The 22,764-nt window shown below is 44.7% G+C and overlaps 1 protein-coding gene across 1 annotated transcript; it reads left to right on the forward strand.

Annotated features, from left to right (window-relative positions):
- Window positions 1-279: 279 nt before the first annotated feature.
- Window positions 280-21,402, forward strand: LOC130208217 (carbohydrate sulfotransferase 11-like). The gene is made up of 3 exons (XM_056437213.1): window positions 280-708; window positions 10,645-10,724; window positions 19,983-21,402. Exons 1-3 carry the CDS (start codon window positions 615-617, stop codon window positions 20,826-20,828), a joined length of 1,020 nt encoding a protein of 339 aa, XP_056293188.1. The 5' UTR covers window positions 280-614; the 3' UTR covers window positions 20,829-21,402.
- Window positions 21,403-22,764: the final 1,362 nt, after the last annotated feature.

Raw genomic sequence — 22,764 nt, forward strand, 5'->3', positions numbered from 1 at the left:
ATATTGTGTGTATATATATATATATATTTGTATATATATATATATATATACATGTGTATGTATATATATATATATGTATATATGTGTGTGTATATATGTACCCGGAATTCTCTCTTTAGGAGTTTTACCTTGAAATTCCAACCGGAACTCTCTTTTTGTGTGTTTGGGGAGAAAGGGGTTAACAAGTCAACCAACCACCCCCACCCCCCCCTCCCCCTCCTAAAACAAACAGACCGGTGGCCTCTGCTCACACTACACTGATAGTCATATGCAGCTTGTTCCAGCACCGGCGCACGTTTTGGGTAACGAACACAAAAAAAAGATATACAAATACGGCGGACCCTCCTGGAAGTCCCGCAGCGAGGCTCGGTTTTTTGTATGCCCCCCGCGGAGACTTCCAGGCTGGACAACCGAGGATGTACAGGGAGCTACGGAGCGGGAATGGTCAGCGAGCCGGATCGATGCTCTTATCGGTGATAAAGTAGACTACGACGCCGCCGCCGCCAGAGCCGCCCCCCCCCCCCCCAAACCCCCACAAAAAAAACCCTGCTTTCTTTTCGCATGAATCCTGTTAGGATTCGGCTCGGCTCGTCGGTCGTTCCCCAAGAGTCAGGATGAGGAAACCAAAAGTCACCCGGGGGAGTTTCGCCTTGTGTCTGGGCTGTTTCATTATGGTCCTCCTCTACTTTAACAGCAGCCTGAAGCCAGGTGAGCGGTGGACCTTCTTCTACACGTGTGCTACATACACAACTGTTGTTTATCTTCTTCTGAAATGAAACATCACAACATGCCGTGGCCACAGCAGTGGACAAGGAGAAAGAAATACAGTCAAGAAAGTCAATCAGTACATTTGGTTCCGTTGGTGTATCATCAAGAAGTCCTGAAGACTTCAGTTTTCCCCATTCATGCTGAATTTGAATATACTGAGATATATTTCAGGATGTAGAAACATATGCATGTAAGAATACTTGACAAAGTCCAGCCAAACTAAACATATACAAATATTTGAAAAATTACATTAAACAAATGTGAAATAATTGTCATTACCTTACATATTTAATATTCATATTTGGCAATAATCAGACCCCAGTGGGCTTGAATGGAGTAAGAGAGATAACCGCCTCATTCGAAGCATTATTCACACCATCAATCAAGGGAGTGTATCTGTGTCTTCGTTGAGTCTCAGTACAGTATGTCCTCCATCCCCTCCAATCACGTTCCTTACTTTCCACCCGGGTGCACTGGAGATCCACAGATCTCGGTGAGGGAGCAATGTCATCACCAAACCGATGAGTGGAGGGTTTCCTCTGCTACGTGGAGGAAGTCTTGAAGAGGTCGCAGCTGGCTGGCAACGGGAGTCGTGTCGGCCCTCGCTGAGATCTGTTTCCAACCTCTCCCTCTCTCTGCTACATACAATGGCCTCATTCAGACATGCCAAGCTATATTATAGGCCCCCCAAAAAGAGCTCATATAGTCCATACTGTGTGCAGCGTTCTTTTAGGTTTTTTTAAAAAGAGAGGTCACTCGGTACGTGTGAAGTGAGACATGGGGAGAAGACTTTTTAAAGCTACTAGGAATCTATGAAAGACCAGCCTCATGTGGAGGCAGATTCCATCGCATCGTACCGCGTAAAAAAGAAAAGAAAAAAGGATCCGCATGAAATGTGCTGTCACGCCACAGAAGTAAAGTTTTGGGGGCTGTGGATTGTATTCAAGGTTAAATATGGCCGGGCCCTGTCATGCTCGGTGCATTCCAGGAGGATACTCAGCTGGTTTGATGTCACTCCCTTCTTGCTTTTTTTACTGTCATCCTACATTTTAAATGGTCCTTGAACACACCGCTGTCTCTGATTTTGATGGGATCACAATTTAACGTTCCTTTTTTTAAACTCTGTTGTACCTGCGCTATTTTGTCTGTTCATTGTTGTTCATTAAAGGACATATTTACATGTAATAGCAGGAAAAAAACCACAGGTGCAGTTAAATAGCATTGCCAATGGCTGCATTGCATCCAGGCCCTGGCTCGCTGGCATCATGGCTTAATGGGACGCCACTTCAAATGGACACCACAACAGAGCTCATCGCTCATGTCATTAGTCACACCTGTGCTTCTCTTGCTATGACAAGTGCCTAGCGGCGCCTTCGAAAGAGGTCGCGTTTACCGCGTTCGCCAAAACGGTGTGTACGGACACCGCCCTCTTGTGGCGTTAACGACCTTGTAAGTGGAAATTGTCGTATGTTGCGTTTTGGCTCGTGTCTGCTGCCTCCCATGTGGCCATCAGCGAGTTAATTCAAGGACATATACCTTTGATACCTGTGGCACATCTTTGGTGTAGTAGCAGTTTATGATCCAACAGAGCTGGGATTTTAGAAACATTATATATAACATGATAGCTGAAGTTGTATTCTATTCTTCGGGCCCTGATTAGATCTGGTATTTACCTCTTTTTAACAAAGGCATATGACGAGACAAGGGGGCTGTGCTGTGAGGACAGGGGGGTTATCCATCATGTGCACGCACATGCGTGGTACATCGGCGCCAAACAAGCGGCTGATGAAACATCTGAAGGTGATTATTTAGCGTTTAGGAGGTTGCCCCTGGGATTTTGCTGTTCAGCGGCTCAAACGCATCTCATGTTTCAGCTGTTAAAGCGGCTCGTCAGCTTTAAATCCGTTTAAATTAGTTTCAGATCCATGCAGCCACTCGTGTCCATATTTACATCTAGAACCTCCCCTCGCTCGCTCCCTCTGGGCTAAAGGTCGTATTGTTTGTTTGACGACTATTAAAAAGCTGCAAGTGAGCCGCCACGTAACAAAGGAATGCGCAGCAGTTCAACAGTGTCAATTTGTCATGTCTTTTTTTTTTTTTACGAAATAGAATATACGTTAATACATTAATAATAGTGGTAGTAGAGAGTACATATCTAAATATATATATATATATATAGAGCTATACATACATGCACATATACATATATGTATGTGCGTGTATGTATACATATACATAGATACCTACATACATATGCGTACAGCATAACCCATACTCACTTTTACACATACACGGGATGGCTGAAAAAAATCTATGTACATACAATAAATACATATATATATATATATATGTGTGTGTATATATATATATATATATGTATATATATATAATACAATAAATGTATTTATTTATTCATGGCAAGAAAATAAATAGGAATAATGAAAGAAACTGACTTTTGCAAAAGGTTGATATTTGTATTAAATCAGGATTAGTTCCAGATGAGCAAAGCAATTGCAGATCCTCGGTGTACATCACAGTCGTGTTGCAACAATCCATCTTCATTGTTTTATCCCTGAGGTACAATGTAGCACAGCTCCACCCTCGGATAAAAGTGTCCATTTACAGTTGTATTTTCTTCTTCTTTTTTTGAATTGGGACTCTTTTTATTTAGCACACAGGATTTTGCAGTGCAAATCTAAATGTGGGATAATTGCATAGTAGCAGAGTGTTTTTTTGGTACAAGTCGTGTATACTGCACTATCATGGACACCGAAGATGGAAATAGTCTTTTAACCGAACATGAGGTGCCTTCCACAATGCAAAAAACATCTTTTATCCAGTCGTGAAATCTGTTTACTTTTTTCCCTTCTAGTTCAAAATCTGTCCGTTGGTCTAACATCATTTATCTTGTTGTCAATACAGAGTTATGATCTTGATTTGTTTACACATTTGGTTCACCCTTTTGAGAATAAAAAGGATTATTGACTTATCAAGAATCAGACCCAGCGTTACTTCCAATGTGGGGGGTCGGGCGTCTCAACCACGAGGGCAGCTGGATTTCCTCTATAAAAGTTGACTTAGACACCAGGACTGAAGAGGGACCATGGTCTGGAATGTGTTATGTTTTATTGCATTACGGGATCTTCTCCTGTGCGCCCCCTTGGGAATAAAAACCCAGACACGCTGTACATGTTGCCGGTCACATTTAGGAACACAGATGTGAGTTGATGGTTATCGGGCATGCTGGTGCTTTGCTGTATAATTACAAGCAGGATTACGAGTTCTTGGAGTTACTTGTCTGGGCCTGACTCGAGCCCAGACAAAAGTCTTAAATATCAGCCTTCTGGCTTTGTTGGAGCACCTGCAGCGCAGTAACCAGATGAGCTCCAGCTCCTCCGAGGAAGTAATTCGATGCGTTGCATCAGTCGCCATCCCTGAAGTCTCATGAAGACTTGTTGACGTGACTTCCAATTAAAAGCGAAACGTCCTCAAAGGAACCGTGTGACCAAACTTTCGGATTGCTGCCGTCCGCTGTTGAAGTCCACCCAGAGTCTAAACTCCGGTCAGATCCTCAGACATCCTGGGGGCGGGGTTATCTCACGGCAGCTCAGGACGGCCCTGCGGTTCCAAACCCGCTCTCCTGCAGCCAGCTGCATATTCATGACACGGATGAATCCGGCAAGTACACCTGGAGTTTTTTTTGCCGTGTGTCCGTTTTGTTTTCACGGACACCATTTGCTTTCAGAGCCCAAAATCCTCAAGCGACTATGAGTTCTTACACTGTTGACATTGCTCAATAAGACCGCGGCTCTACAGACTTGTGTTACGGAAGTTTGTGGGCTGCTCCGTGGTTCACGGCAGTCGGTCCTTGGGTCAAACTGAAGTGTGTCTTGAGGTGATCCTCCATCCGAGCGCTACCACAAGGACAGAGGATTACATTATTCATTCATAGCAGTTGGTTTATGACCAAATACCTGCAGAACTAATGGCAGTCCAATCGGCCTCGGCTCGACTTTTATGTGTACACAGTTCGGTTCAAAGGCAGCTATGGCTTCTCTCTAATAACCACAGTTAACGTCAGCCTCCGTGTGGTAATTCAGATTTGAGTTGGAAGACACTAATTTCTCACATTTGCTGATTGTTACATTTTGAGATTTGAAAATGAGCTGTACACCGTTCCGTATGTTTTCGCTCGTTCACAAAAGGCAACCAATACGTGACGCTACAACTCGAGCTAATGACAGCAATTTAAATGTGAGTCACTACAAAGTCAGCAGTAGGGGTGGGGGATGACCTCCTTGGAGTAACCAAAATACGTGTGTATGCAAGTTTGTTAAACAGGAAACACCCACTTAAGAGATAGAATCCCACATCAGTCGCCTTTCTTTTTCGTTTTTTTCCTTCTTCCTGGAGTGTCACATTCTACGTCACAGCGTATCATAATACAGTGTCTTAATTATTTCAGAGGATTCCTATGAAAACATAGTTTTTGCAAAATTCAAATTATTCATGTAATCAACTTCTTTTGAGGTAATAAAGGCTTAATGGATCCCAGAATGTCAGATTCTCCATGTAAAACAGCATGTCATTCAATTCAAACTCATGTATTTGAATCTCACAGAGACATGAGATCTCTTATGTCATGTTGGTTAATAATTTCCAGCAAACACAACAACATGGATTGTTCTGGTCATGTCAAGAGTCGGTAAACATCATCACAGTGTCCTTTTTAAAATCTCTATTACCTATTAATTCTCTCTTTCAAAACCTCAAACTGGATTTGCTGATTGTTGGAACAGTGGAAAGGCTTAAGGCAGAAAATGAGCGTATTGAAATCCCTGTTGTCTGACGAGTCTGATTTTCTCGGGGAGCATATACTGTAACTTGTCCAAATCCCCAGGTCAGGTCGCGTGGCATCGCAGCAGAATAGGGGCCAATTAATGGGCGTGACCACCAACGTGTCATGTTTCTATCACTGCTCATGAGAGCTGGAACCAATAAATACATGTGATTACTGCGGAGTCATTCGTTCCAGTGGCTGAATGACAGTTGGAAGTTTTCTCACTGAAGACAAAAGCCAGATGTTTGGCAGTGAAAGGGCTTTATAATCCTCTGTTTGTATTCAGATTATTCAAAACCCTGATTTTCAGTGAACAAAAATGGTTACCTCCCAAAGGCGGACGGGTATTCATGGCACACGTCGGGCGCTCGACAGAGTGGAGCAGAGTTTGGCAGGCATTCAACTTGCCAGTTAATTATTTAAACATGGGAAAGGATCCAGAATAGAGCAGAGGAGACCGCTTCTGCTTATCTTACAGCTGCATGTGTCAGCTTTTGTCTTTCTTTCTTTTCTTTTCCTCATCGCTGTGTTAGTTTGCGGAGAGAGTTTTTTCCTTGCAGGTGTTCCGGAACGTGCAACTGGATACGAAAATAGGCCAACTAGCCTTCCCATTTGAATCCGAACAACATCAGGAAGACTCGTATCTCACATCGTGCATGCATTCATTGATAAGTCAATAAACGGACACTACGCCACCCACACGCCTCTGCATTTACACCATTTACACACACATGTGTGTCCCAAAAGGATCAGGCTTTCCTCTTGTACAGTGCGTCTCTCAGTAAATTTGCTTTTTGGCAGGAGAGTCCAAGGAGGGGGCTGGGGGGGGGGGGCAGTTTTCCTCAGTGGGACCCGAACACAGAGCTTCGTTTATTGCCCCGGACAGCAGGAACACACATCAGCCTTTCTATATTTTGCATTTCCGAAAGCCTCCGGTTCTGTGCGAACTAGGAGGAATGCTGCAGGGTTTTGGGTCCAGACGGGGTTAAACCAACAGGACTACTCCTTCCTTTGAATAGGCCAGAGGTGATGTTGGTGAATCTCCTCAGTGGTGGACTTTAAGCGAACAGCTGAGACAGTGTTTGGTTGGAATATCTGACGATTTGAGCGCGCGGCTTAGGAAGTTGCTCACAAAAGCATTTTCCTTCATTTCTTCTTCAAGCGTCGAACAAATACAGGCCCACCTTCTTTTCCCTCCAACTTCTTCACAATGCTCACTGTCCCGTGCCTTGCTTCAACCCGCTATCCATCTGGCTCATTATTATCTACTTCATAAGAACATTGGGTATTATAGGTTTCCTCTCTTGCTGAGTAATGCCACATGAGCGGGGGGAGTGACGACACACAATGCTCTCTTTCAGCCCAGCCAAAGTGCCATCTCAGCTTGTTGCGGCTTGTTGCCAGGTATTTGTCAGCAATGTCAGGCGCTGACTGGTGTTTGATTTGAGAGAGGCAAAAGGGATGGGACCGGGAGTGGTCGAGTTGGAACGGCTTTCCTGAATCGCTGGTAGTTTCTCAGAGAAACGTTGAGGTCCGGACTCAAGAGAATTTAAAATCGGTGAAATTGCCATTACAATTATATGAATCGCAGCAATTGGTTGATTGTTCTTGTGGGAACGTAGATCTATGTACAAAGTATGAACTTCCTTCTCAATAGGGAATGCCGGTATGAGGGAATATTCTCACCGGTTAACCTCCGCCGTTTTACGGAAGATACTTGTTGATGAAGCCGGGAGTAGTAGTCATGGTAGCAGAGCGCTTGTTTACTTTGATCTTAAGTGTTGGATTGCTGTGCTCCTGGCCTTGTGAGGATGAGCTTTTGCCACAGGCTTGTGTTTTGGGCTTCTGAAACACTGAGTCAGCGTCTGGCGGAATCACAAGCACCATCTGGAGTGATTGCGATCAGGTCCGTCAGCAGTGACTGGACCAGAAGAAGCCTCCTGTACTTTATGCCCACAGGAACACTCAATTGGCCAGGGAGGTGAGAATGACCTCAGGCCCCGATCACACCGAGAAGCGGTGCAACAGGCGTGTCTGCTTCAGGGACAGCAAACCGCATCGGGAAAAACAGCCATTTTGCTTCTAGCGATGTTGCTTCTAGGGATGTTGCTTCTAGGGATGTTGCTTCTAGCGATGTTGCTTCTAGGGATGTTGCTTCTAGCGATGTTGCTTCTAGCGATGTTGCTTCTAGCGATGTTGCTTCTAGGGATGTTGCTACTAGCGATGTTGCTTCTAGGGATGTTGCTTCTAGGGATGTTGCTTCTAACGATGTTGCTTCTAACGATGTTGCTTCTAGGGATGTTGCTTCTAACGATGTTGCTTCTAACGATGTTGCTTCTAACGATGTTGCTTCTAACGATGTTGCTTCTAGGGATGTTGCTTCTAACGATGTTGCTTCTAACGATGTTGCTTCTAGGGATGTTGCTTCTAACGATGTTGCTTCTAACGATGTTGCTTCTAACGATGTTGCTTCTAGGGATGTTGCTTCTAACGATGTTGCTTCTAACGATGTTGCTTCTAACGATGTTGCTTCTAGGGATGTTGCTACTAGCGATGTTGCTTCTAGGGATGTTGCTTCTAGCGATGTTGCTTCTAGGGATGTTGCTTCTAGCGATGTTGCTTCTAGGGATGTTGCTTCTAGCGATGTTGCTTCTAGCGATGTTGCTACTAGCGATGTTGCTTCTAGGGATGTTGCTTCTAGCGATGTTGCTTCTAGGGATGTTGCTACTAGCGATGTTGCTTCTAGGGATGTTGCTTCTAGCGATGTTGCTTCTAGGGATGTTGCTTCTAGGGATGTTGCTTCTAGCGATGTTGCTTCTAGGGATGTTGCTTCTAGCGATGTTGCTTCTTGCGATGTTGCTTCTAGGGATGTTGCTACTAGCGATGTTGCTTCTAGGGATGTTGCTACTAGCGATGTTGCTTCTAGCGATGTTTCTAGGGATGTTGCTTCTAGCGATGTTGCTTCTAGGGATGTTGCTACTAGCGATGTTGCTCCTAGGGATGTTGCTACTAGCGATGTTGCTTCTAGGGATGTTGCTTCTAGGGATGTTGCTTCTAGCGATGTTGCTTCTAGGGATGTTGCTTCTAGCGATGTTGCTTCTAGGGATGTTGCTTCTAGCGATGTTGCTTCTAGGGATGTTGCTACTAGCAATGTTGCTCCTAGCGATGTTGCTTCTAGGGATGTTGCTTCTAGGGATGTTGCTACTAGCAATGTTGCTCCTAGCGATGTTGCTTCTAGGGATGTTGCTTCTAGGGATGTTGCTACTAGCTATGTTGCTTCTAGGGATGTTGCTCTTAGGGATGTTGCTTCTACTAAAATGCATGTTTGAGTCATGTTTCATGACTGTCAATCGCAGTCAGCCCCACCTTAAAGCATACCCTGCTTAATGGTCTATTTAACTCTAAATGGACCATCATTTACGAAATGAACATGATGCTGTATTAAAGAAGACCATAAACTCATGTTTACTGAGCAAATATATCAACGGATAAGTAGAGCTATTTTCTCATCGACTTCTACACAATCAGGAGGAGTCGCCCCCTGCTGGTCAGCCGAGGGAATGCAAGTTCTAAGACACTTCCTCATCGGCTTCACTCTGCAGACCAGGAGGTTGCCGCCTGGTATAGACACGACGTCACCAAACTTCCTGGACTAAAGAAACACGGTTAAATTGAGCTTTTGGAGTTTCTTATAACGTTACGCAAAGTTATCCACTGTGATGGATAGAAAGCAGTTGGCTCTTACTCGGCGGGAAATTTCATGAACAAGATCTACTTTTGTATCCGTCATATACTCATGTATTCCTCTGTAACTTTATAATTTGAACTGCGCATTCACTACTGCACGTTTCAGTGGCCGTCCACGGCGAGAGTGTGTCAGTGGGTTTACAGCTCATAAGCTGCTTGGCACACATGACTGGCCCGATCCCACCTCGGTGTGGAATGAGGCACACACACACACACACACACACACACAGACAGACACGGTCACTCAGCTGAGTCGTCCTGTAGGCTCAATATTGTGATGCCGCTCTCGTGTCGTTTATCGGCCCCTGAATGAATGCCATTAATTAAGAATTAAGTTCCACGTAATTCAGTTGCATACAGATGAAAAGTCACTGCTGCCAAAGCCATTTTGGAACTTGATGTCTGCATCAAGTGCAGCGTGGATATGGATTATTTAATGAGTGCTTTAAAGCGTTGAAAACATTCCGATGTTAATGGGACTTTCACATTATTCTGAACGATGACACTGCAGAAAGATCTGTGAAATAAGCAGATTTTCAGAATTGCTTCAGGGCTGTGCGTCTGGCAGATGTCTCTTCCGTTGTGTTGTGGATGTATTGGTGAGACACGCTCTGGGACTTGTGTTCGTTTACCGACGATGAGTTTTGCCACAGGCACAGAACCAAATATGTTGTCCGTTCGAGGCATGCTGATCGAGGTTTAGCTTGGGGTGTACTGCTTTGTTTTTACAGGAAAACTAGTCGTATTCAGTTGATGTAGTACACTGCAATGAGTTGTTTTATGCTTAGCTAAGCTTAATGAGAGCAAAACACGTACACTTTTTTTTGATAACTAGTGATCTTTGGTGGAGATTCATCGTACTCTGATTCAAAATATGAGTTCCGTTTACTGTTGAGGAGGAAGAAGAAAGAAGTATAACCAAGTCTTCAGATATTAATAGGCGTCAAACCTACAGTGGCTGTTAGATGTTCAATATAGACTTTTGGCTTAAGTCTTTTCCTTCATTTGCTTTTGATCCAAAATAACAATATTTTCTGTGATAGTCAAAGTAACTGGTTCGTTGCTTATTTTAATTTTGAGTAATTTCCATGTCGCTCTTCTAAACTGTACCTTGTTTTTTCTTCTATGTGGACTTTATGTTGAGTTTAATAAGCAGTAAGTGCTATTGTTTCATAATGCACTATTATGGTCCGTTTCACTATGTACTACTGTTGCTTTAACGCGACCCAAATTTGCTTTTGGTAGCTCTTTCCGTCCAATTTCATGACCGATGTGTTCCGGTTCCTCAGCCTCGGAGCCGGTCGGCGAAAGAAGCAGTGGGCAGAAGTCGCGGAGGAGCCCTCTTCAGACGCTCTACGATGGCGACCAGGTCAGTCCTCTCTCGCCACAGACAGTCTGCAGAACAACCCCTCACTAACCACGGGCCTGAAATCATTCTGTAAAGAGTAATTCATATGTATGTTCTCATGTCGTGCATATTTTAGAAGGATAAACTCAATTTAAGCTCTGATTGATCAACTCAGACGGGAACTGTTACCAAAAGGTAATGGAGGATGGACAATGCGTGGGTGTGTGTTCCTGGTATGGTAGGACAGAGCCTGGAGAGGCCCAAACAATAACTGGCAGACAGCGTTAACCTGGCTAAATGTTTCATGTTAAGAACAGTAGGTTTAAAGGTTTTCCAATGTCTTCCTGCATTGTATCGAAAGCTACATCCTCACTAATATGTTTTTGTTTTGAAAACCAAAAATCCTCTCCATCCATACGGGCGTTTCAGCATTGTGATGAATCGGGGAAGGACACGGCGTGACCGCGAAGACCCTAATAAAATGGTGAAACGCGGGCGTCTACGTCATCGCTTCCCGAACTCGTCCGTTTTACGCCCCGCTCACACTGGAACGTTTCCAAACTCTATTTCCGGTGCTCCAAAACTACGGCGTAGTGGAAGAGTAGCAAAAGATATCTCAAGCTGTAAAATATACACATCTCCACAGTAGACAAGTCAAAGATCCACGTGCAGTACGGGGGTTGAAAACATGCTCTAACAGTGTCATGTCAGCTTAATCTGGGCATTTTCAGCAATTAGAATGTGTAAGATGTCATTAATGTAGCTTCTGGTGTTGCACAGCGTCAGTCTGCTGAGTCCCTCTGACACCGCGGAGCCCCTGACGACGATGGTGACGGTGGCATTGGAGGAAAAAGTCAATCTTCACATTTCAACTTTGCACTCGATGGATTGGCACCAGATTCAAGCGTCTTTGAGATTTCTATAAAGCTCTATATTAATCTAATATATTATCAGAATCAGAATCAGAATCAGAAACAGTTTTATTGCCAGGAATGTTTACACAAACGAGGAATTTTTTTGGCGGAAGGTGCAACATTTAGACATGACAAACACGACAAACAACAATCAACACGACAGCAACAGTGAGCTTAAGTATCAGATAAGATAAGATAAAGATAGAGATAAAGTGCTCAGACAACAAATAATGTTAAAGTGTTTAGGTGTGTGCTTCAAGTGATGTGTGTTTTAGTTAAAAGTGTATGTTACATGTGATGTGTGTTTAAGTTAAAGTGCATGTTAAAGTGACATGTGTGTGGAGGAGGCCTCCAGGAGGGAAGAAGAAGGAGGAGGGAGGAGGAGTAGGAGGAAGAAGAAGAAGGAGGAGGAGGAGGAAGAGGAAGGAGTGGGAAGAAGGAGGAGAGAGGAATGAGGAAGAAGTAGAGGTAGTCCTGGGGGTGACAGAGTCAGTCAGTGGGGACCATTGATGAGCCCGACTGCCGACGGGAAAAAGCTTTATTATTAGATTCCCATGGATGGATGTTAATTACTCTGGTGATCCCCCCTGACTGCTTCTTTGGTAACACATTCATGGTCCCCAGAGGACAATTTGTAAAAATCTATTGGGGTAAGCGTAACGTTTTATGCTTTGTGTTAAACTAATGTTCACACTTATTAATTTAATTTTTTTTAAAGACGCAATACACTGCAAAGATTCTCTTGTCAGGCAACAGCATGGCAATGCAGGTCCGCCTCGTGGTCCTTCTTTTATATTCAAGCTCGACATGTCAGCCCGGGTCACTGTGTGTGGGATGAGCTCAGCCTCCGTGCCTTAACCTGAGGAGGAGTAAACCGGAACATGTAAGAGGAATGAACACACGACTCTCAGCCATCAGCATCTTAACTCAAATGAAACCCATCCGTTTTCACACACAGCCCTGATGAACCCAGAATCTCTCCTCCAAGTGTGTAGCCAAGTGTCGGATACACACACCGTCCCTACATTACATCACATGTCATTTAGCTGACGCTTTTATCCAAAGCGACTTACAATCATGTTACGTTCACACACCGTAGACACAGCAACAGGGAGCAACCCAGGGTTGCGTGTCTTGCTCAAGGACACATCGACTAGGGCGAGGATTGAACCCCTGATTGGAAGACGGATCTGCTAACCGCTGACCCGCAGTCGTCCCTAATCTTTGTGTTGTCTTCATCTTTGTGGTATTTTCCACGGCAAGGACAGTTTCACTCATTCGTCGGGCAGAAAAAAAGTTTAAAAAAGAAGAAAGGGTCAGCCATCTTTGTTGACTTACACCGCTGACATTTATCGAGGGAATATTTACACTACCGTTCAAAAGTTTGGGATCACCCAGACAATTTCGTGTCTTCCATGAAAAATCACACTTTTATCTTTTTCCAACCTCCTTGATCCCCCTGTCCCTCCTCCTTCCACCCTTTTGCCGAGCCACTTTGTCGACTACTTTACAAACAAGATAGACGACATACGCTCCTCCTTTACTGATCCATCTTCTATCACCTCACGAACACTAACTTCTTCATCCCCTCTTCCTCTTTCACCCCTGTCTCCCAATCAGTTCTTAGCTTGGTGACCTCCGCTCGACCGACCACCTGCGCCCTTGACCCCGTCCCGTCTCCCATTCTCCAGGCTATTGCTCCTGACCTTCTGACCTTCCTCACCCATCTTATTAACAGCTCACTCTCAACTGGCTGTTTCCTAACTCTCTGAAGGAGGCGCAGAGTCAACCCTCTCCTGAAGAAACCCACGCTCGACCCGTCTGAAGTCAGCAACTACAGACCGGTCTCTCTTCTTCCTTTTCTCTCCAAAACTCTGGAGCGAGCTATCTTGAGCCAAGTGTCCTCTTATCTCCACAGTAACAACCTTCTTGACCCTCACCAGTCTGGATTCAAGGCCGGCCACTCAACAGAGACTGCCCTCCTTGCTGTCTCTGAGCAGCTTCACACTGCTAGAGCAGCCTCTCTCCTCTGTCCTTATCCTTCTCGACCTTTCTGCAGCATTTGACACCGTGAACCACCAGATCCTTATCTCTTCTCTTCAGGACCTGGGGATCTCAGGCACTGCACTCGCTCTTTCTCTTCCTACCTTAAAGACCGCACCTACCGGGTAACTTGGAGGATCTGTGTCTGATCCTTGTCCTCTCACTACTGGGGTTCCTCAAGGCTCCGTCCTGGGTCCCCTCCTCTTCTCTCTGTACACAAATTCTCTCGGCTCTGCCATTCGTTCGCATGGCTTCTCCTACCATAGCTATGCCGATGACACCCAACTGATCTTCTCGTTTCCACCGTCCGAAACACAGGTGGCGGCGCGAATCTCTGCCTGTCTGACTGACATCTCTCAGTGGATGTCTGCTCACCATCTGAAAATCAACCCTGACAAGACCGAGCTACTATTCCTTCCAGGAAAGACTCCACCACCCATGACCTGACTACCACCTTCAACAGCTCTGTGTTGGCCCCTACCCTGACTGCCAGGAACCTCGGGGTGACACTAGACAGTCAACTCTCCCTGACGGCCAACATCACTGCGACAGCGCGTTCCTGTAGGTACATGCTGCACAACATCAGGAGAATACGGCCTCTTCTTACTCAGAAGGCGGCGCAGGTTCTGATCCAGGCTCTGGTCATTTCACGCCTCGACTACTGCAACTCTCTCCTGGCTGGTCTACCTGCTAAGGCCATCCGACCTCTGCAGCTCATCCAGAATGCAGCAGCTCGACTGGTCTTCAGCCTCCCGAAATTCACCCACACCACTCCGCTCCTCCGCGCTCTCCACTGGTTGCCGGTGGCTGCTCGCATCCGCTTCAAAACACTGGTTCTGGCGTACCGTGCTCTGAACGGATCGGGCCCCGTCTACATCCGGGATATGGTCACACCGTACACCCGGCACGTTCGCTCCGCTCGGCAACAGCCAATCGACTTGTGACTCCTGCACCTCGAGCTAATCACTCGAAATCCAGACTGTTTGCTGTCCTGGCTCCTCAGTGGTGGAACGAGCTCCCCACTGACATCAGGACAGCAGAAAGTCTCTACATCTTCCGTCGGAGACTGAAAACACACCTTTTCCGACTATATCTGGATTAAAACACAGATTTGCACTTCAGTGGCTCTTAAATAGCACTTACTTATGGTACTTTTGTAGTTCGACTATGTTGAGGAAATGTTACTTCCTGTATTCTTGTTGTTCTTAGTTTGTACTCTAGGTTGAAATGCACTTATTGTAAGTCGCTTTGGATAAAAGCGTCTGCTAAATGACATGTAATGTAATGTAATGTAATGTAATGTGTGTTTTAGTTAAAAGTGTATGTTACATGTGATGTGTGTTTAAGTTAAAGTGCATGTTAAAATGGCATGTGTGTGGAGGAGGCCTCAAGTTAAAGTGTGTGTGTGGAGGAGGCCTCCAGGAGGGAAGAAGAAGGAGGAGGGAGGAGGAGTAGGAGGAAGAAGAAGAAGGAGGAGGAGGAGGAAGAGGAAGGAGTGGGAAGAAGGAGGAGAGAGGAATGAGGAAGAAGTAGAGGTAGTCCTGGGGGTGACAGAGTCAGTCAGTGGGGACCATTGATGAGCCCGACTGCCGACGGGAAAAAGCTTTATTATTAGATTCCCATGGATGGATGTTAATTACTCTGGTGATCCCCCCTGACTGCTTCTTTGGTAACACATTCATGGTCCCCAGAGTACAATTTGTAAAAATCTATTGGGGTAAGCGTAACGTTTTATGCTTCGTGTTAAACTAATGTTCACACTTATTAATGTAATTTTTTTTAAAGACGCAATATACTGCAAAGATTCTCTTGTCAGGCAACAGCATGGCAATGCAGGTCCGCCTCGTGGTTCTTCTTTTATATTCAAGCTCAACATGTGAGCCCGGGTCACTGTGTGTGGGATGAGCTCAGCCTCCGTGCCTTAACCTGAGGAGGAGTAAACCGGAACATGTAAGAGGAATGAACACACGACTCTCAGCCATCAGCATCTTAACTCAAATGAAACCCATCCGTTTTCACACACAGCCCTGATGAACCCAGAATCTCTCCTCCAAGTGTGTAGCCAAGTGTCGGATACACACACCGTCCCTACATTACATCACATGTCATTTAGCTGACGCTTTTATCCAAAGCGACTTACAATCATGTTACGTTCACACACCGTAGACGCAGCAACAGGGAGCAACCCAGGGTTGCGTGTCTTGCTCAAGGACACATCGACTAGGGCGAGGATTGAACCCCTGATTGGAAGACGGACCTACTAACCGCTGACCCGCAGTCGTCCCTAATCTTTGTGTTGTCTTCATCTTTGTGGTATTTTCCACGGCAAGGACAGTTTCACTCATTCGTCGGGCAGAAAAAAAGTTGAAAAAAGAAGAAAGGGTCAGCCATCTTTGTTGACTTACACCGCTGACATTTATCGAGGGAATATTTACACTACCGTTCAAAAGTTTGGGATCACCCAGACAATTTCGTGTCTTCCATGAAAAATCACACTTTTATTTATCAAATGAATATAAAATATAGTCAAGACATTGACAAGGTTAGAAATAATGATTAATATTTGAAATATTAATTTTGTTCTACAAACTTCAAGCTCAAAGGAAGGCCAGTTGTATCGCTTATATCACCAGCATAACTGTTTTCAGCTGTGCTAACATAATTGCACAGGTTTTCTAATCAGACATTAGTCTTCTAAGGCGATTAGCAAACACAACGTACCATTAGAATACTGGAGTGATAGTTGCTGTAAATGGGCCTCTATACACCTATGGAGATATTTCATTAGAAACCAGACACTTCCACCTAGAATAGTCATTTACCACATTAACAATGTAGAGAGTGTATTTCTGATTAATTTAATGTTATCATTATTGAAAAAACAGTGCTTTTCTTTGAAAAATAAAGTCATTTCTAAGTGATCCCAAACTTTTGAACGGTAGTGTAAGGCACTGTCTAACTTGAGACAATTAAGAGCAGCGTGATTTAAGAGCTGCGTGTGAATGTATAGATAGCACATTATGATGTTGTTATGTCATCACTTTTTACAACAAATACCGGTTTTATTTTGTAGACTGATGCAGCTCCTGAGGTGTGTAAGAAGATGTGTAAGACCAACCACTTCGAGAATGTGTTGTCTCTGGTGCGAATAAAAAGCGATGACATGAGCAGTTGTTCAGTATTGGACAGTACAGCCCGCATGCAGTGTACGTTTGTTGATGCTACGAGAGTACGTCCAATATCTGTAAGGAGTGGATTGGGTTGCTTATCACAAAGGAAAATGGGACATTGGGAGTGTTGGCATATTAGTAGAGAAAAACGGTTTGACTAGATGGGCAGGAATGTTGAAAGGAGGGGAGGCTCCATTGGTCTAATTGCTCCTCTTGTACAGCGCTGAGCACCATTCAGGACACCGTTTGAGAACGCTCGAGACGTCATACACCACGAGTGTTGAGCAAGACTGGATACAAGCTCTTGGACCGCTGTGCAAGTCTGATCAGCCGCCATCGGGTTCATACAGTACACGCACATCTGCACATGAGTTGGCAGCGGATGGGAATCGCACATTTGAGACTCCTTGACGTCAACACATGTTTTGAGTTGCGTTTCTTGTCTGCACAAAATGACTGTTGGCTTTTCAAAATGGAAGGGTTCAGATATGTGTTCTCTCTCTCTCTCTCTCTCTATCTATCTCCCCCCACCCCGATAAACACCCCTAGGTGGGGCTCTAAATAGTCACTTCATCCCTCCATCTGTAAGCCCACTGAGTGCAGCAGGGCTCGGAAACAGCTGCTCCCGGTTAAATCTCCCTGTGAGAAGGAGGGGGAGGAGGAGGAGGAGGAGGAAAACAAACCCGTTCCAGCAGGCACCTTTTACTTTTTTTATCGCCTGTGATATTTTCTGTTAATTTCACTCAAACGGGAGGAAGCTGCCAGAAAGGGAACGCGTGCCGCTCTGAGCAGCTGCATTTTGATTCATGCACGATACCTTTGTGTATTTTAATACAATTCAATTGAATTCAGTTCATTTTATATAGCCCGATATCACAAATGACACATTTGCCTCAGAGGGCTTTACAATCTGCACACATACGACATCTCTGTCCCAGGACCTCACATCGGATCAGGAGAATCTCCCAAGAAATAGAAAATAAAATTTCACATGGAAAAAAGGGAAGAAACCTTCAGGAGAGCAACAGAGGAGGATCCCTCTCCAGGATGGACAGATACAATAGATGTCATGTTTCCAGAAGGAATCATTACAGAGTAACAACACATTCAATGAGTATGACAGAGTGTATGAATGGTTCGTAGTAGGCGTGGACCACGATCCAGACCTCCACAATCCATCAGACAGGTGGAGGTAGAGAGGAGGAGTGGGCGGGGCATCAGCAGGGCCATGGCATCAGACCCAGCCAGGTCCAATGGACCCTATGAGACGTGAATTTACAAAGACTCTGGGGAGAATGTGCAATGGAGAGATGAAAATTCATCCATAAGTAGAGAGAGAAGAGCTTTTTACTTTTATGTATCCCTTCAGGTTCCAATTTTAAGGGGCATTTATTTATTTTGGACTACTTTAGCGGAACATGGGTAAACAAAGGGTAAACAAACTAAACTACTGACTGTTATCACCGTATAATCTTATTGGTTATGTCAGCAAACATCATGAAGCAGCATTAGTATTCATTATTTGGAGTCATGTTGCTGGCCACCTGGGAAAAAAAAGTCCAATATCCACTTTTTATCCTTAGAATATAGTATTAAAACAATGTAATAAAACGGCGCCATAAACAGTGGTTTGAGTGCTCTTTAATCCAATTTCAAATCGCAGGATGGAATATTCTCCCAGATTTGTTTTGTTTTCTTTACACTGATTTCAAAAGATTTGGCACTGATTATATTCAAGAGGAAACGACGGGTCATATGGATTATATTTCCCAAGTGCATGGTTTAAATTCAGCTTTTTGCTCAACACTCAAGAGAAGACTTTGGCATTCACTTGTGTTTGCATTGCGGTATTCCGAAAGGCTATTTCGATGTCCTCGGGGAAAGCAACGTACTGAATCCTGCATATAGCTCACGTGAAGGGATTGGAAGTCTGAGAGAGTTACAGAGAGAACACACGGTACACAACCGGCCGCTTGCGAGAGGGGTATTGGCGCTTCGGTCTTTTGGCCAGTCCCGGCGTATCCCTGATGATCCAACGTCTGCCAGCAAACACAGAGCCTCACAGAGGGTCAGGCACCGAGTCAAACTGGGAGACTCGGGGCTCCGACCGCTGCAGTGGTGAGCCAGGCCGAGTAAATGAAAGAAGTAAATAAGGCGTTTGTGCCACGAGGAGGCCAAAAATTAACCGGCTGACCTGCGATTCCATCGAGGCAGTATGCCGATGCCAAGGGATGGAACGTGAATAAGACCTCCAGAGGAAAGGTTTCTGTAAATATAATTACTCGGGGAACTAAGGAGGTACATAGCACTGCCCAACTTTTAAGGACTGACTCGAAGTCTGTTTAAACGTCTTGAGGAGTACGACTTCACTGCATGTGCAGAAGACAAACAAGTTGTTAAAAGCCCTTAGTGTCTCCAGAGGGATCTGTCTGAAGCCAGATCGATGGCCTCAAGTGATGTCACAACTGTCAGCGGTTCAGTTGCGTTGCGGTTAATGTATGCAACATGTTTTTACAAAGGAGAATAAAACGTGGAATAGCAATGCTAAATGGGTCTAGAATTCTTTTTTAAAGTGGTCATGCCGTTGCCAGATTCCCCTCCCTCAAAATCTGTATATAAGAAGGGGTCAACGTCTTCGTGACGTCACCCCATGGCTTGTGGACTGCTGTTTTGAAACTTGAGGTTGACATTTTGACCGTCGACATCTTGGTTTGTTGCAACCACTGAATTGAAGTGACCATGTTTGAACTGCGCAAGAGTGACAGAGACGCCGTATACAGCTCTGGCAATGGCAGTGACCTGTCAATCACAAGGTAGCCACACCCTAAATGCCCTGCTTTATGGTCTATTTCACTCTAAATGCACATTCATTGACTAATTGAACATCATGCTCTATTGACAAATTCTCTAAACTAGAGATTGAGACTATAAACTCATGTTTACTGAGATAATAAATCAAAAGGACTTCTATACAAAAGGACTACTTTTTGAAAAGAGAAGTCATTACAGAATGCCCAAACACCACGGCGTTTGTGGGATTTCCACAACAAGTATAAAGTTGATATCGTTGTTATTTCCCTGGTAGATGGCGGAAATGATCATTGAGAATCACTTCTTTCCGTTTCATACTTATTTCTACCGTTTCCCTGTAGGTGGAGTCGGCAATACAGGCGATCCATCAGGGCCGACGAGAGGTGTTGGAAGAAGCCTGCCGCTCCTACACCCGCAAGCGCAGAGTCCTCATCCCCGAGGACCTGAAGCACGTCATCGTGGACGACCAGCACGGCTTGCTGTACTGCTACGTGCCCAAAGTGGCCTGCACCAACTGGAAGCGGGTGCTCATGGTTCTGACGGGCGTCGCCGGGACCCGCCAAGACCCACTGGCGATCCCCGCCAACGAGGCCCACATCCCGGGGAACCTGCGCACCCTGTCGGAGTACTCCGCCTCACAGATCAACCAGCGCCTGCGCTCCTACCTGAAGTTTGTCTTCGTCCGTGAGCCCTTCGAGCGGCTGGTGTCCGCGTACCGCAACAAATTCACCCGGAGCTACAACACCGCCTTCCACAAACGGTACGGCACGAAGATCGTGCTGCGGCACAGGCCAGACCCGCAGCCGGAAGCCCTCGAGAGAGGGAACGACGTCTCCTTCGAGGAGTTTGTGTATTACCTCGTGGACCCGGCGACCCAGCGCGAGGAGCCCTTCAACGAGCACTGGGAGCGGGTGCACTCGCTGTGCCACCCCTGCCTCATCCACTACGACGTGGTGGGTAAATACGAGACGCTGGAGCAGGACTCCCGTTACGTGCTACAGCTGGCCGGGGTGGAGGACCAGATCCGCTTCCCCGCCTCGTCCAAGAGCACCAGGACTACCGGAGACATGGCGGCCGAGTTCTTCCACAACATCAGCCCCTTCTACCAGAAGAAGCTGTACAACCTCTATCGAATGGACTTCCTGCTCTTCAACTACTCGATACCAGCCTACCTCAAGTTCAGGTGAGGCTGAGACGTTGGCTCATCTACGGAGTGGACGAGAACACGTGGAGCCGGGACTTTGGAAATCACTTTTTTTGGAGAGGTTTCTCTCTGTGAGGGCCTTCTTACGGACACTGCAAATACTGTTGAAGATGTATCTTCCAACTGAAAAAACTACAAACAGGAGAGGATGCTTAATCATCACATGACTTTTATATTCGACTGTAAATGGGGATCCAGCGGATGTCGGTCACTGCCTTTGAAGGTGTGAAATACCGTTCAACTTTTGGTTTAATTTAATTTCGCCATCTGCCGTTTCTAAGTGTAATTCACACGTCCAATGTAATCTGCATTAGCTAAATGACAGTATTGAAATCGTGTTCGGACAGTGAATGTCTCCAAACGTACGTGCCTCTGATAATTGTTTGACAACTTTTGTAAACTGTGACTGTTTATTTTGTTGTGCTGTCGGATAAGAGTTTTGTGTAACAATGACATTGTCTTTATTTATTGTGTTACTGCTGACGCCACAAAGTCAGACAAACCTAAATAGATTTATAGTTTCTCTCACAATTTTCCAATAAATGCATTTCAGCGAGCGTTTGTTTACTAAAATGTGCAAATTATTTGGATTGGCGATCGATTTGAAGGCTGCATTCCTACTATACAGATATCCTTCAAAATCCAGCGATTACGACTTACATGTCAGCCTTTTATTTCATTTACAAATCATAGCTGCAAAGCTGTCAACTAGGAGTTCTTACAAATGTGAGTGCCAAGTCCGGTTAAGCTTGATGTCGCCGCAAAAATAGAATTATTACCATCTTCGGATGCTATTTTCTGATCAGAAAAGACAAGCATTTTTCTAAAAGTCCATATCAAACATCTGAAAATGCCCCATAAAGAGAGACGCATACTAATTAATTTGTTCACAAAAATAGCACAAAGAAATATCTGTATTGTCAATACCTGTAACATACTAACAAGGAGACAGTTAAGTACAACAGGCTATATTCAATGACACAAAAAACAATAAAATACCAGTAGAAATTTGACAACAGCAAACTGAAAGCTTATCTTGGTCTAAAGGCACAAACAAACCGACACTATGTAAAATAAACAATTTAAAATCTACCATTTATCAAGACATGTGATTTGTGTGAAGATACATTTACACTCGGTTATTATAATTATTGCTTAATACAATCATCTGCCACATGTAACAACTCACAATAGGTGTACATGTGTCAAGTGTTAACGCTACAGCGGTTCTACAGCGTTCCCATTTGAGATGGGAGTTGTTTCTACAGAAGCTGCATGGTAGTGAGACAAGTCAACCCCCGGGGTCCGGACTGTAGACTGGAACTACAGACCACAGTGAGTTGTGTGAGCGTGGAAATAAGTCCATACTTTCCTCATCTGATTCTTTCTAATTTGAACCACATTGTTTCCACTTCTCTTTTTGCATGGAGTCGAGGGCAGGTCAATCATTTCCAGACAAATTAAATCTAACAACAAAGTGCAACTCTTTTACTAATTTCCTCTGCGAAATAAATCGGTACCTCCTAGATAATAAGAAAAATAGAATATAAGACTCTCGGAAAGTGTGCTATATTTTATTTCTATGGCATGCTATCAGGTGGTTAATAGCAATAAGCATATCAGCTAGCTGTTAAACTCGGTAGGATTTTACATTTAACATCTTTTACATGCACTTGTGCTGCTCAGAAACATTGATAATAATGCCTTGGCTGAATAGCTGACAAATAAGAAGTTAGCCAGCTAGCTTAGTTTGCCACTGCTTATCTTCCACCCATCTGTTAGCTAGCGTAGTTACCTATCAGGATAGCTCGGTCGAGACTCAGATACAAACAGAATTGTGTTAAAATAAGCTATGTAACCAACACTAAACTGTTTTAATTCAGCTGTGATGTCCCTCCCACTTCCTCAGTACTTCCCTT

This window comes from Pseudoliparis swirei, chromosome 18 (genome assembly GCF_029220125.1).
Source record: "Pseudoliparis swirei isolate HS2019 ecotype Mariana Trench chromosome 18, NWPU_hadal_v1, whole genome shotgun sequence".
In the NCBI taxonomy this organism is placed as follows: Eukaryota; Metazoa; Chordata; class Actinopteri; order Perciformes; family Liparidae; genus Pseudoliparis; species Pseudoliparis swirei.

Coding starts and splice junctions, on each gene's coding strand:
- LOC130208217 (XM_056437213.1), top strand. CDS start 615: ATGAGGAAACCAAAAGTCACCCGGGGGAGTTTCGCCTTGTGTCTGGGC. Junction 709..10,644: donor TAACAGCAGCCTGAAGCCAG/GTGAGCGGTGGA, acceptor CCGGTTCCTCAG/CCTCGGAGCCGGTCGGCGAA. Junction 10,725..19,982: donor CGCTCTACGATGGCGACCAG/GTCAGTCCTCTC, acceptor GTTTCCCTGTAG/GTGGAGTCGGCAATACAGGC.